Source organism: Jaminaea rosea, assembly GCF_003144245.1.
Source record: "Jaminaea rosea strain MCA 5214 unplaced genomic scaffold BDZ90scaffold_13, whole genome shotgun sequence".
Classification (NCBI taxonomy): Eukaryota; Fungi; Basidiomycota; class Exobasidiomycetes; order Microstromatales; genus Jaminaea; species Jaminaea rosea.
In genome coordinates this window covers 272,652-283,788 of record NW_020289987.1, presented here as the reverse complement: position 1 = coordinate 283,788, position 11,137 = coordinate 272,652, and the positions used below count along the sequence as shown (strand labels likewise).

Here is an 11,137-nt window from a genome sequence, read left to right as displayed (position 1 = left end):
GACATCTTGACCTCGCCAATGGGAGAATTTGAATCAGAAGACGTCGTGATTGCTAAAGCAAGCCTGAGCGGGTATTGGTCATGAAGATCGATTTCCTTTTTGCTAGGTATAGCGACGACGATGCCACGCTGCATCATGCGCTGCGCTACGGCGGGGCATCAATGTACCAGCCAGCCACCAACCATGCCATCAAGGGCCACTCGAAATCCTCGCGTCCGGCCAAGCATCCGTGTTGCCTCCAGACGACGGAGCCAGCAGCACAATAGACGGATCTCCCTCGAGGTCGGAGCATCGACGGAGATCCGCACATAGCCGTAACCTTGAATTCAAGACAGTCTTCTTGACCGGCCCGTGACAGAGCATGGCCATCTGCGTCCGCATCCGCATCCGCCTGCGCTCCAGCTCCCGAATCCATGGATGTCCATGCTCCGCGAGACAACTAACAAAGCGACAAACGGCGAATTTTATCGCCTGAGATCTGAGACCTGCCAACTACAAAGCATGTCTAGACCTGCTGCTGCCACAGCCAAGCCTAGCCTGGTGAGACGACGGTTGAGAAGTTGCGCTGGTGCGGAGCGGCGCATTGGTATTGAAGAGCAGCGAGACCGGCAGGCAAACTCCGCTCTGACTGACTCCGCCCTTTGGCGCATCGCGTGTCGCGTGGCTCGAGTTCTAGTTGGACTGAGACCGAGGATCCTACAAGCAGACATGGTGTGTGGCTTCAACTTTACGTGCTTAGCGCCGGTCGTATCACTACGGCGACTACAGCGACGGCATGCCACGCAAAGCTCAATGCAAAACGAGGGACGCCACACGCGATGTCGTTACCGACCACGCGATTCTCGTCGTGGGAAGGAAGTACCCGGTGGTGCGACTGAGACAAGATTTACGAGCGCCGTCTTTGCAGTCTGAATGACCAAGCTAAGAGCGCAGCAGTAGACACGACGGAGCTCGGTAAGGCGTTGTTGAGAAGCTGCGACGCGTCAATGACCGAGGTCCTACGGAGCTCTGGCGAGCCCAAGCCCGCGCCAGCCATTACTACCACCTCCACCGCCGTCGCTGTGGTCGTCTTTGGCCGTCGAATTGAATTGATCGACCGTCCCGCATTGGACCCCCAGCATCGGGTCGCTTCCTGCAAAGAAGACTTCGAGGCTCGTATGATCAATGATCAAAGGAGGAGCAAGGGGTAGCGGCGGGCATCGTTCGATCCATGTCCCCGCACAAGCTGTTCAATCAAGGCCGGGCACCGGGTTTTTAGGCGTACAGTACGGCGTCGCATGAACACTAGCGTGCGTGACATTTGGCACCTCGCCAGGCGGTAGCGATAAGACGGCGGGGACAGCGCGGTGGGTCAACGTCGCTACACCGCGACGCCGGCCGAAGGGCGATGCTGCTGCTGCTGCTGCTGCTGCTGCTGCTGTTTCTCATGCATGCTGGTGGCGACGAGAGAATCCCTCAACCAGATCTGCGGTGCAAGAGGTGGGGGGGACTTGATTGACGGATTTGATTGATAGATTTGGCCCGCTTGCATCTCTTGCTAGTCGATGTGATTTGTTGGATAGGGGCCGAAAGTGATGTACGAAGAATTGGGTTGCGTTTAGCCGCCGCCAGAGACCCCGCTGCGTGCGTGCTCTTCTCCACTCGGTCGACACCAACACCGCCGTAGCCGGGGGCGCTAAGCTGTCAAATGTCGTGTCCGCCCACGGCTTGTCTACTCGATGAAGTCACATGTAGACGCTAGACCAGCAGGACGAAGGACCTCCCCGTGATCTTCACTCTGCACTCTGCCGCATGGCATCGATGGTGCCTTCTCTTGGCAGGCAGGTAAGCACCACAGTTCTGCTTTCACACACTGCGTCCTCGAAGTGGTTGACATGACATCGGATGCAGCCCGCTGCCGTATCAGTGAATCCATTGACGGGATGCAGCCCACAGCGTGAGCCTTGGTTGGGCTACAATCGCCATCGCTGGTCGTACGATGCTGCTCGCCGCTGCAAGTGAGCTTGGTTTTCCCACTCGCCGAGTCTTGCATTCTCATGAGATCGTAGGCCCCTCTCAATGCTCGTTAGGGCTAAGACCAGTTTTTTTTTTCACTCTTTCAAGGATTGCCCGAGACTGATGGTGCGATCACGCACCTCTGAGATCGCCGTACGGATCGATGCGCCCTCGCCTGTTCAAGGAAGCGACAAGTTGATCGACTGTTTGACTGGCGTACTTGCCTTAGAGGGTAAAGAAGCAGGACGGACGGTCGGGCGGTAGAGGGACCCACGACGACGACTACCGATTCTGCGTCTCCGACCTGCTTCTTCAGGCAGGTCGCAGGGCCGAGCGGGGCGCTATCGACCGCCCAGGCAGGGCCCACGGACGATGAAATGGGTCAAGGCTGCCTGCAGGCCGGCCTGCCGCGCAGCTTTCACCCGCGACACACGACGGGCGCTTGCTTGGCCGGTGAGCGGAGATGCGCCCGGTCCTTTGTTTGTTCCAAGTTTCAGTGCACCATCTGTACCAGTCTAGGCCAGACCACCAGCTGCTAGCTGCTATTGAGGGAAGAGCAAGGGACAGTCCTTCCTCAGGGCAGGACTCACCGCGGCGCAAATCCACGCTGGCTCACGCCTACACTCTTTGACGATGCTTACGCTAGACACGCTACGTGTAAAAAAAGGAACTTCTTCCAAGGTCCCCACGGAGGCCTGAGCGAGGTATGAGCAAGAGGACACGAAAAGGTCCCAGCGCTGTCGTGAGAATCCGAGTGGCGAGAGCAGTAGAGCCTTGAAGCATGGATCAGTGAACTGTGAGCTGGGTGTGTGCGGTGAATATTGCGGACTCTGCCGTGCGCTCTAATTGCCTACTCAGGGGGCCCATTCGGAAGGGCCCAAGCGTGAGCGTGAGTTCGAGGAAGCCACCCGTCGCAGCACCCCATCACACCCGGCCGATGAATCGACCAAGCTCCGCTGTCGACGTTCTGGTCCTCTCATCTACGTGGAGTTGCTTGCAGACATACGTCTGAAAACCTGGCTGAGAAAAAACAAAGCCGCCTCGACTCGTCTTCGTTCTATCGCACGATTTGTCTGATTCACACTGGCTTGCGTAGAAGACTAGGAGCTTTCGGAGTCCTTTCCTATCCTACGCAATCCTTTGCCGAGGATCAGAGAAGCAGGGGGGGCCTTGGTGACGCAGCTGAGAGCGGGCCAAGGTGTGTGTGTGTGTGTGTGTGATGAATCGACGTACTTGCCGTTGCTGTAGCCGGGGCGCCCATCTCTGGGCGTCTCTCTGACCACAGCTTGCTTGCTTTTGCTTGTGTGTGCGTGTAGGTGTGCTGCAGACTGGCGCTGGGCTGCACACTGCGTCGCTAGCCCGCTTGCCCGCCCGCCGCTGCAAATGCACTGCACTCTCTCTGCCTTGCTTGTTCGCGTCTGGTCTCGTCTGGTCTCGCTTGGCCCCCTTCGCCTTATTTGCTTCTCCGCTTCGTGATTCGACTATAGGCCACATCGTCCTCGCCTAGGCCGGCCCGCCGCTAGACGTCGCCACCCATGGGCCCCCTTTCCTCTTTCTCTCTCAGTCACCGCGGCTGCATCGCCTGCCGGCCTGTTCTTTGTCCTCTTGCACTCTCCCGAAGAGGACACTGGTAAGAGAGGGTTAACCCCTGCCTCTATCTCTGCACGCACAAGGACGCACGCTTTTGGTGCTTTGTGCTGGCTTCTGCTGCTCCTTCTTTGGGGTCATCTCCGATTGCTTGCTGCCCGCGTCGTCGCAGTCGAAAGACTAGCGCCTAGCCGCCTGCCTCTACGGGCGGGGATCAGTGAGACTGCGTGTGAAGAGAAGGGCCCGAGAGACGAGACGAGGTGAGACTGACGGGCGGGAGCCGTACGACGACGGCGGCGGGCCACGCAGAGGCGACAGGACGACGACGACGACGTTTCATGTTCGTATAATTATCCACCAGTCCCCTCTTAACGCCGCTACCATCACGACATCTCATTGCTCCTTCCATTCTCTCATCCCCATCATATCTCCCATTCTTTTTCGTCGCCCACTCGCGAGCCACTCACTATCCGGCTCATCAGTGATTACTAGCTAGCAGCTCCTTTTTGCCTTGGTAATCACGCCCCGTCATCCCTCCTACATCCAGCCGCCGCTGCCGCCGCCGCCAGAGCTGCCGCTGCCTCCATCCAATACTCCTTCGGCCTTTCGGTGTGACCTCCGGAATACTCGTCCTCTCCTCAACAATCTTGCTATCTTCGAGATCCTGATCCGACGATCATCTTGCGTCAATTGTATGCCCCAAGTATCGAAGAGCAAGTAGAGCAACTCCACCTATCCGGCCTAGCAACAAGACCTTCAAAATGGCCGCCGCCGTAGCTTCTGCATACCACTGCCGGCCCTCATCGTCGTCGTCTTCGTCGTCTTCGTCGGCCTCGACATCGTCATGTGGCGCCGCCAGCTACGCTCAACACCACAAGGTTGCCTCGTCATCATCGAGGCGATCCAGCCGATCTAGCAACTCAGCAATCGAGCATGACCGCTTCTATGGCCACCGAGGTGAGTACGAGTGCAGAGGCAGAGTGTATGCTATTCCATCAGCGCCTTAACTGACACTTGAACACACCTTCGTCTCTGCGCTATAGACCTCGCCGAGCTGTGCGAGCGAGTCATTCTCGCCCTCTTCTCTTGCCCTCTCGACTCGACATCGTCGTCTGTCTCATCGTCACCTTCGAGCTCGACGACCAAGGCAGCACCGCGACTCTCCGAATTCATCGCCTACGCCCTCCACCGTACGCGCCTGCCCCTCGCCGTCACCCACCAGGCCCTTTTCCTCCTCAAGCGTCTCAAGTCGAGGTTCCCCGCCGCCCGGGGCTCTTCTGGTCACCGCCTGTTCATCTCGGCCCTTATGCTTGCCAGCAAGAGCACCTGCGATGACACCTACTCGAACAAGAGCTGGACCATCGTTGGCCAAGGGCTCTTCTCCCTCCGAGAAGTCAACCAGATGGAGCGCGAGCTCTTTGGCTACCTCGGCTTCCGAGTCAATGTAGAGATTGAGGAGCTCGACGACTTTGTCGCCGGACTCGAGCAGGGCCGCATCCATGCACCTGTTGAGCCACCTTCGCCCAACATGAGCTCCATGGCCGATCACGACCAGTTCGAGGCTCCTCGACACCACCACCTTGCCGCCGCCGTCGAAGACGTTGAGATCGTCGGTGCACCTTCCGCTGTCTCGCCATCGGCAGCCTCGGAGCCATGCTTCCCGGACCGCTACGCCCCTGTGGCACCCTTCAGCAGCCGCGCCAGCATTGCAGGCTACCCATCCATGGCATCACAACCTATGGTCTCATCGAACAGCGTTCCTGGCGCTAGCTCCAGCGACACGGCCTTGGACAGGGCGAGCGCCAACTATCGCAGCCACTCGGTCTCTCAACAGTACAACAACAGCCATCAGCGAGCATACACGGTCCCTCCTTCAACGCAGCCTACGCACCTCTGCGTGCCCGGCGCAGCACCGGCCGTCTACTACAACCCTGGCTCGCCCTCATCGTCGCGCGGCAGCATCTCCTACGGCTCTGTCATGTCATCTTCGGACTCAGCTATGTCCCACCTGCCCAGCCCATACGACTCTGCCGCCTCGAGCAGCCGTACTACACCGCAGACGCCCGCCTCGGAGTTCGCCGACTCGCCCTCTAACGGCGACGACTTCGTCTGGGAGGCAGTCGACCCGCTCGACGCACCCCAAGGTGCCCCGGCTGGCACGTACGACGCTTACGCAGCCTACCAGCAGCACGCCGCTCAGCAACAGCAGCAGCAGCAGCAGCAGCGCGCCCACCAGATCAAGGCAGCCGCTCCTCGCTTTACATCGAACCCGTTCGCATCCTCCACCGCAGAGGCATCAAAAGCAGCAAATGCTGCAGCAGCCTACCGCTATCAGCAGCAGCAGGCATACGGCGACCACCCATCATGGTCGTCTTAGACTCTTCTCAAGCTCCCTGACTTCTCAATGATACCGTCCATAGTGACCCTACGCCTCTCGAAGTAACGACAGACCCTCTTTCCCCTCCTTTACGACAAGGCCAAATCCATCAAATAGCTAAGCATTCCATTCCGACTACCAGCGACGGTCAGCCACGCCGGCCCGTGGGATCGTGCGGACCTCGATCTCTCGTCAGACAACGTCAGACAACACACTCTCTTTTGCTTCTCTCCAATCATCTGGGCATTCATTCAGTCTAATCCTCTCACACCCTCACACTACCACCATGCCAGTCTAATGATACTCCATTGCCTTGCTCATTGCCGCCGTAGTGAAGTGTGACGAGAAGACTCCATCGTGTCGGGGTCTGGTCGTCTACCTGTCCACGCGGCGTCAATCCTGCCACGCTATGCCAATCCTCTTCCCAGCGCTCACTCATCAGCACCTGTCACTCCCCTCCCTCTCCGCCTACGGGCACTTTGCTACTCCTGGCCCTCCTCATCCAGCACTTTCATCTCGGACCCTCCGAAAGGAAGTCCTCGCCACCTACTCATATGAAGCCAGTATCTTCTCGCGGCAGCACTACCTCACCCGGCCGGAAGGCGTCTGCGTGCTCGTCTCGTCTCACTCTTTCAGTCTAACGCACGCAAGTGCGCACACATCTGCGCGTCCAATCTGGCACTAGCATGTCAGCTAGCTCGGTGTACCTGGAAATACAACCTTAGTCTTCGCAGGTCGCGATCTCCGTGTTTCATTCCATTCGCGGCTCATGGTTTCAACCTGAGATATCAAAGAGGAAAAGACGGAACGTCCGACTCGCATCTCGCTACGGACAGGAGACGTTGACATGAACGTTGCGCTGCGGAAGTCTCGGAAGAGTAACGAGGGCGTGCGTAACGTACGCCTCAACCCCTGACTCTCTGGATTTAATCGAAATCTAATCGTGGTCGCATCATGGTTGCGAGGGCAGCGTGCTACCGAAGGCGCTGTCAAGTAAGGGGCTCCTCTCGCCTCATCAGTTGCCGGCAAACTTCCGGTCTTGAACGGTCGCTCGAGAGACGTACAGCTGCGTCTTGATCTTCATCACGGCCTGCGACCTGGAATAGCCAAGACTGTCATGGTTCAATGCTACTGCACTGCGTGATGCTGGATAGCGCAGTCGGCGCTACTTTGCCCCCGAATCGCCTCACAGGCGATAGGAGATTGGACGAGCTTTCGCCCTTATCGTCGCCGTGGCGTTACTGTCAAGCTCAACCTCGACAAACAAAGATGTACACGCACAAGCACAGCGCACCTACAGACAGCCATATTAGCCCGTTTCCATCCAGACTCGCGCTCCTACTTCTACTCGTACAGACACGCACAGCAATGTCGTCGGGTGATCGCGATGTGATTCGATGGAAGAGCATCGTACGTCAAGCGTCGAGCATGGACAGGAAGGTCTTGTTCACTATCCCTCGTCTAGGGACCAAGGAAGTGGCACAGCGTTGGGCTGTCTTCGAGGTCACGCCCTTGCCGGTGAGTACAATCATCAGAAAGGTACGAGGGCCGCTGGTTCGTTGAGCAGACTTGATTTCGAGGATAGCGTCGGATGGAACTCCTGTCTCTTCGTCATTCGTGCTTGCATCGGGCCACTCCATCCCTGATGGACCATCCGCGAACATGGACGAGGCAGCATGATCCCTCTCTGAGCCCCCCTAGCTCCATCAAGGCAAGGAGCCTACGCGGCTGTTGGAGTCACTTCGGCAGAGTATTGCATTGCGCGTCGTGAAGTGTCGCTGAAACGGGGCACGTGAGTACATGTGTGCGTATGATTGATGCTGGATATTGTCCAAGTCTTCGTGACTATTCCTACTCCCAACCATCACCGAGCAGCAACGCCTCCTGATGCCGACCGTTGGAAGAGGGGCGTCTGCGGCGGCATGCCAGCCGGAGCCTGCGACGCTGACTTCGTGTCCGTCCCCGGCGCTGACTGTCCCGGTGTCGCCGCCTTTCCCGTCGACCCCACCAAGACGTTCATTTGCTCCCTCGCATAGCTCCCGCTCAAGACCCTGAGTGCCCGATCCACCTCGAAGCTATCCGATGAGACGTCCCCGAGCGAATCATCGCCTCCTGCACCGCTACTGTCGAAACTGAGAGTAGACATGTCCGCCCGACCACCATGAGTTGCAGAAGACAAGGAGCGTCTGGCCAGATAGGCGGCCAAAGGGCTGGCATTACTCGGCGGACCAGAGGGGAGACGGCGTTGCTGTAGCAGACCGCCAGAGGGGGACGAAGTCGTGCTGTAGCGCGGCGCAAGCGGGCTGCCGCCTGGTGATGAAGAAGAAGGAGAAGAGGATGAGGCATTGCGAGCGGCTGCCTCCAGACTGGCTCGGAGGGGAGAGTGCGGAGAGTAGCGCCGCGCAGCCTTTTCGGAAGCGTCCTTGCTGCGCGTTGGTGGTGGTGCTGGCTTGACATCGATGTGGCCTGGAGGTCGTGCCAAGCTGGGCGCCGTCTTCCCTCCTGCTGCTGCAATTTCCTTTTGTGTCGTTGAGTGGAACAACAAGTGCGCTCCTGCCTCTACAGCATTGATCAGGAACAAGATGCTAGCTGCCCATCTTAGCCACGCAAGGGAAGAGTCGAGATGCTCGTCTGCCCTGTTTCCTAGCGCCGAGTATACGAGGTCGAGAAGCGACCAGTATATGCGCTTTGATTGGGTGATGCGGGGAACAAGGAAAAGGAGGAGGAGTGCAACTAGGTTCCACCTTAGCCGGGCATAGAGGGCTGCTGATGAAGCCGCGGGTCCAGCGGACACTATTCGGGAATCTGCTGCGGAAGAGGGCCTGCTGGGTGTTTGTGTCATGGATGCTTGACGTGATGCAGGAGATGCTGTGACTGAGGATGAAGTCGTCGTCGCGGCGCTGACTGGTTGCGCAGGGCGAGGAGGAGCCACTTGTTGTCCAGGCGTGGATGGCATAGCGTCCCTGTTCGTCATCGAGGTAGATGGACCGGCATCCTGCCACCTGACGACCTTGCGCTGGGAGGACGTCGAAGGCGCTCTTCCCAGTCCTGAAGGTCCAGGTGTCTGATACGGCGCCGCCATCATCAAGGTTGAGGATTGGATGTTGAGAGCGACGAGGCAGCGAGCGACTCTGACACGGACCGACGGAACAGGCACGTCGAGCATGTGCCACGCGAGCGTCCCCCGCTGGTCCCTTGGCCGGACTCGGATCGGTCCGTGGGTGGACCTTTTCGCCGCCGAGCGGCAAGGCAAGCAAGCAATCAAGTCTTCTTCATCGATCCATCGGAGGTTGCTCAGCATATCCCAGGCCCACCACTTCCTTTTCGCCACATCACAACATGATCCGCTCATCATCAGCAGCGGCATCAGCAGCATCGTCCTCAGCGAGGACGGCAGGCAAGGCACTGGCTCGCCCACCTACGCTAGTCATCAGCAATGGCGTGCGCATACAGCCACGCCCCCTCGCCCTCAATCGTCCACCCACAGCACTCGCCATACATCACTCTCATCGTCACTTCTCATCCTCAACTCCTCGTGGGGATGGACCCGCCCGCTCTCCTTTCCAAGTCTTTGTAGACACGCTCAAAGAGGAGCTCAAGAAGTCCCAAGAGATGCAGGACAACATGCGCCAACTCCAGGGAGAAGCAGGCAAGATCCAAGACTCCGAAACAATGAAGCGCATGCGCGAAGCCTACGAACGAGCGCGCATCATCACCTCCATCAAGGAGAATCCCCGACTTCAAAAGGCAGCAGCGCAGCTTCGCAAGAGTGGAGGCACCGTAGGCGATGCGGTGGGGACTGCACTGCGGCAGATGGAGGACTCTGAGCTCATCAAGGGGCTCTCAGCTATCTCGTCGAGGATGGCAAGGCAGCTAGCCGACTCCACGGCACCCATTAGGAATACCGAGGCGTACAAGGCTTTCAGTGAGACGTTGACTGAAGCCTTTGACGATGGAGGATCGGCGCTGCGCATCGATACAGGAGCTGCGGATGCGAGGGAGGCGAGGAGGTTGAAGCGTGAGGCGCGACTGAGGAAGATTGGCAGGCCTCCGCCTAGCATGGACCCAGAGACGCCACAACAGGCTGCGGAGACTGTCGTCGATGATGCGGCTTCGAAGGAGGAGGCAGACCCTATTCAGCAGGCGGCTGCCGCTGGTGCTGCAGCTGGATCCGCAGGAGCCCGGGCAGCTGCCGAAGAGGATGGTGCGAGCACCTCATCGGCAGCAGAAGAAGGCGGCAAGCAAAGCGAGGCTTCCTCATCATCAGCAGGAGCCCCAAAGCCAACGCCACAGCCCCGCAAGAAGCCTTCCGGCTATGCTATCCGGGTGCGTTCCCTCTCCGAGGATCCCAACGCTGGCCAATCTCTAGTACTCCGGCCCGAACCAGCATACAAGCAAGCCTGGTCGACCTTCAAAGAGAACAATCCTATCATGCGCAAGCTCTCCGACCTCCGCACCGCCTACGACGAGAGCGAAAACCCCTTCATCGAACGGCTCCGTAGCGTAACGGAGACGATCGGCGGATGGTTCGAGGAGAATGAGATGGCGCAGGTAGTAGGTGTCTTCAGATCGCTCGACCCTCAATTCTCGCTCGAGAGCTTCCAAAGGGAGCTGAGGGAGTACGTCCTGCCGGAGATTGTAGATGCCTACCACGGTGCTGCCCGCCATCTGTTGAGGCAGTGGTGCTCCGAAGCCACCTACAATGTGCTGATGGCTACGGTGGATCCCTACGTCAGCAAGGGAATGATTGCCAACGGCCGGCTCTTGGACATGCGCAACGTCGACATCATGCAGGGGAGGATGCTTGACAACAACGTGCCCGTCTTGGTGGTCAGCTTCACAACGAGTGAGCTGATGTGGTTCAAGGACCCAAAGACGGGAGAGGTGAAAGCGGGTAGGGATGATCAAGCGGACCTTTGCAGGTATGCGGTGGTATTGACGCGACTTGAGGCTGAGCTGGATAATGAGGTTACGGGCGGGTGGAAGGTCGTCGAGCTGGCGAGGAGGGGACAAGGGGCTTTCTTGTGACCGAGGGGAGGAAGGGTAGCAAGGAGAAGCAATAGAAGTCGGGAGATCGCGACTTCACCATCATCATCACTCTAGCAGCATCATGCTCGAGCATTATTAGAATGGCAGCAACGCGTCTCACATGAAACACTACTTTCAGAGGCTCTCCTT

At 58.4% G+C, this 11,137-nt stretch overlaps 4 protein-coding genes across 4 annotated transcripts; 3 read left to right on the top strand and 1 right to left on the bottom strand.

The window, feature by feature from the left end:
• Positions 1 to 205: 205 nt before the first annotated feature.
• Positions 206 to 1,136, top strand: BDZ90DRAFT_62871 (hypothetical protein). The gene has a single exon (XM_025509733.1). It carries the CDS (start codon positions 418 to 420, stop codon positions 910 to 912), a length of 495 nt encoding a protein of 164 aa, XP_025360404.1. The 5' UTR covers positions 206 to 417; the 3' UTR covers positions 913 to 1,136.
• Positions 1,137 to 4,106: 2,970 nt separating this feature from the next.
• BDZ90DRAFT_62895 (hypothetical protein) lies at positions 4,107 to 6,164 on the top strand. Its single transcript, XM_025509734.1, has 2 exons — positions 4,107 to 4,539; positions 4,626 to 6,164. Exons 1-2 carry the CDS (start codon positions 4,344 to 4,346, stop codon positions 5,957 to 5,959), a joined length of 1,530 nt encoding a protein of 509 aa, XP_025360403.1. The 5' UTR covers positions 4,107 to 4,343; the 3' UTR covers positions 5,960 to 6,164.
• Positions 6,165 to 7,328: 1,164 nt separating this feature from the next.
• Positions 7,329 to 9,012, bottom strand: BDZ90DRAFT_233802 (hypothetical protein). The gene has a single exon (XM_025506770.1). The coding sequence runs from the start codon at positions 8,931 to 8,933 to the stop codon at positions 7,824 to 7,826; it is 1,110 nt and encodes a 369-aa protein (XP_025360402.1). The 5' UTR covers positions 8,934 to 9,012; the 3' UTR covers positions 7,329 to 7,823.
• A 210-nt stretch (positions 9,013 to 9,222) lies between these two features.
• On the top strand, positions 9,223 to 11,137 carry BDZ90DRAFT_233800 (Tim44-domain-containing protein). The gene has a single exon (XM_025506769.1). It carries the CDS (start codon positions 9,299 to 9,301, stop codon positions 10,985 to 10,987), a length of 1,689 nt encoding a protein of 562 aa, XP_025360401.1. The 5' UTR covers positions 9,223 to 9,298; the 3' UTR covers positions 10,988 to 11,137.

What these genes read in the sequence shown, in the direction of transcription:
- BDZ90DRAFT_233802 (XM_025506770.1), bottom strand. Translation starts at nt 8,933, where the DNA reads ATGACGAACAGGGACGCTATGCCATCCACGCCTGGACAACAAGTGGCT.
- BDZ90DRAFT_62895 (XM_025509734.1), top strand. Translation starts at nt 4,344, where the DNA reads ATGGCCGCCGCCGTAGCTTCTGCATACCACTGCCGGCCCTCATCGTCG. An exon ending in CCGCTTCTATGGCCACCGAG is followed by an intron (nt 4,540 to 4,625) that starts GTGAGTACGAGT and finishes TCTGCGCTATAG; the next exon opens with ACCTCGCCGAGCTGTGCGAG.
- BDZ90DRAFT_62871 (XM_025509733.1), top strand. Translation starts at nt 418, where the DNA reads ATGTCCATGCTCCGCGAGACAACTAACAAAGCGACAAACGGCGAATTT.
- BDZ90DRAFT_233800 (XM_025506769.1), top strand. Translation starts at nt 9,299, where the DNA reads ATGATCCGCTCATCATCAGCAGCGGCATCAGCAGCATCGTCCTCAGCG.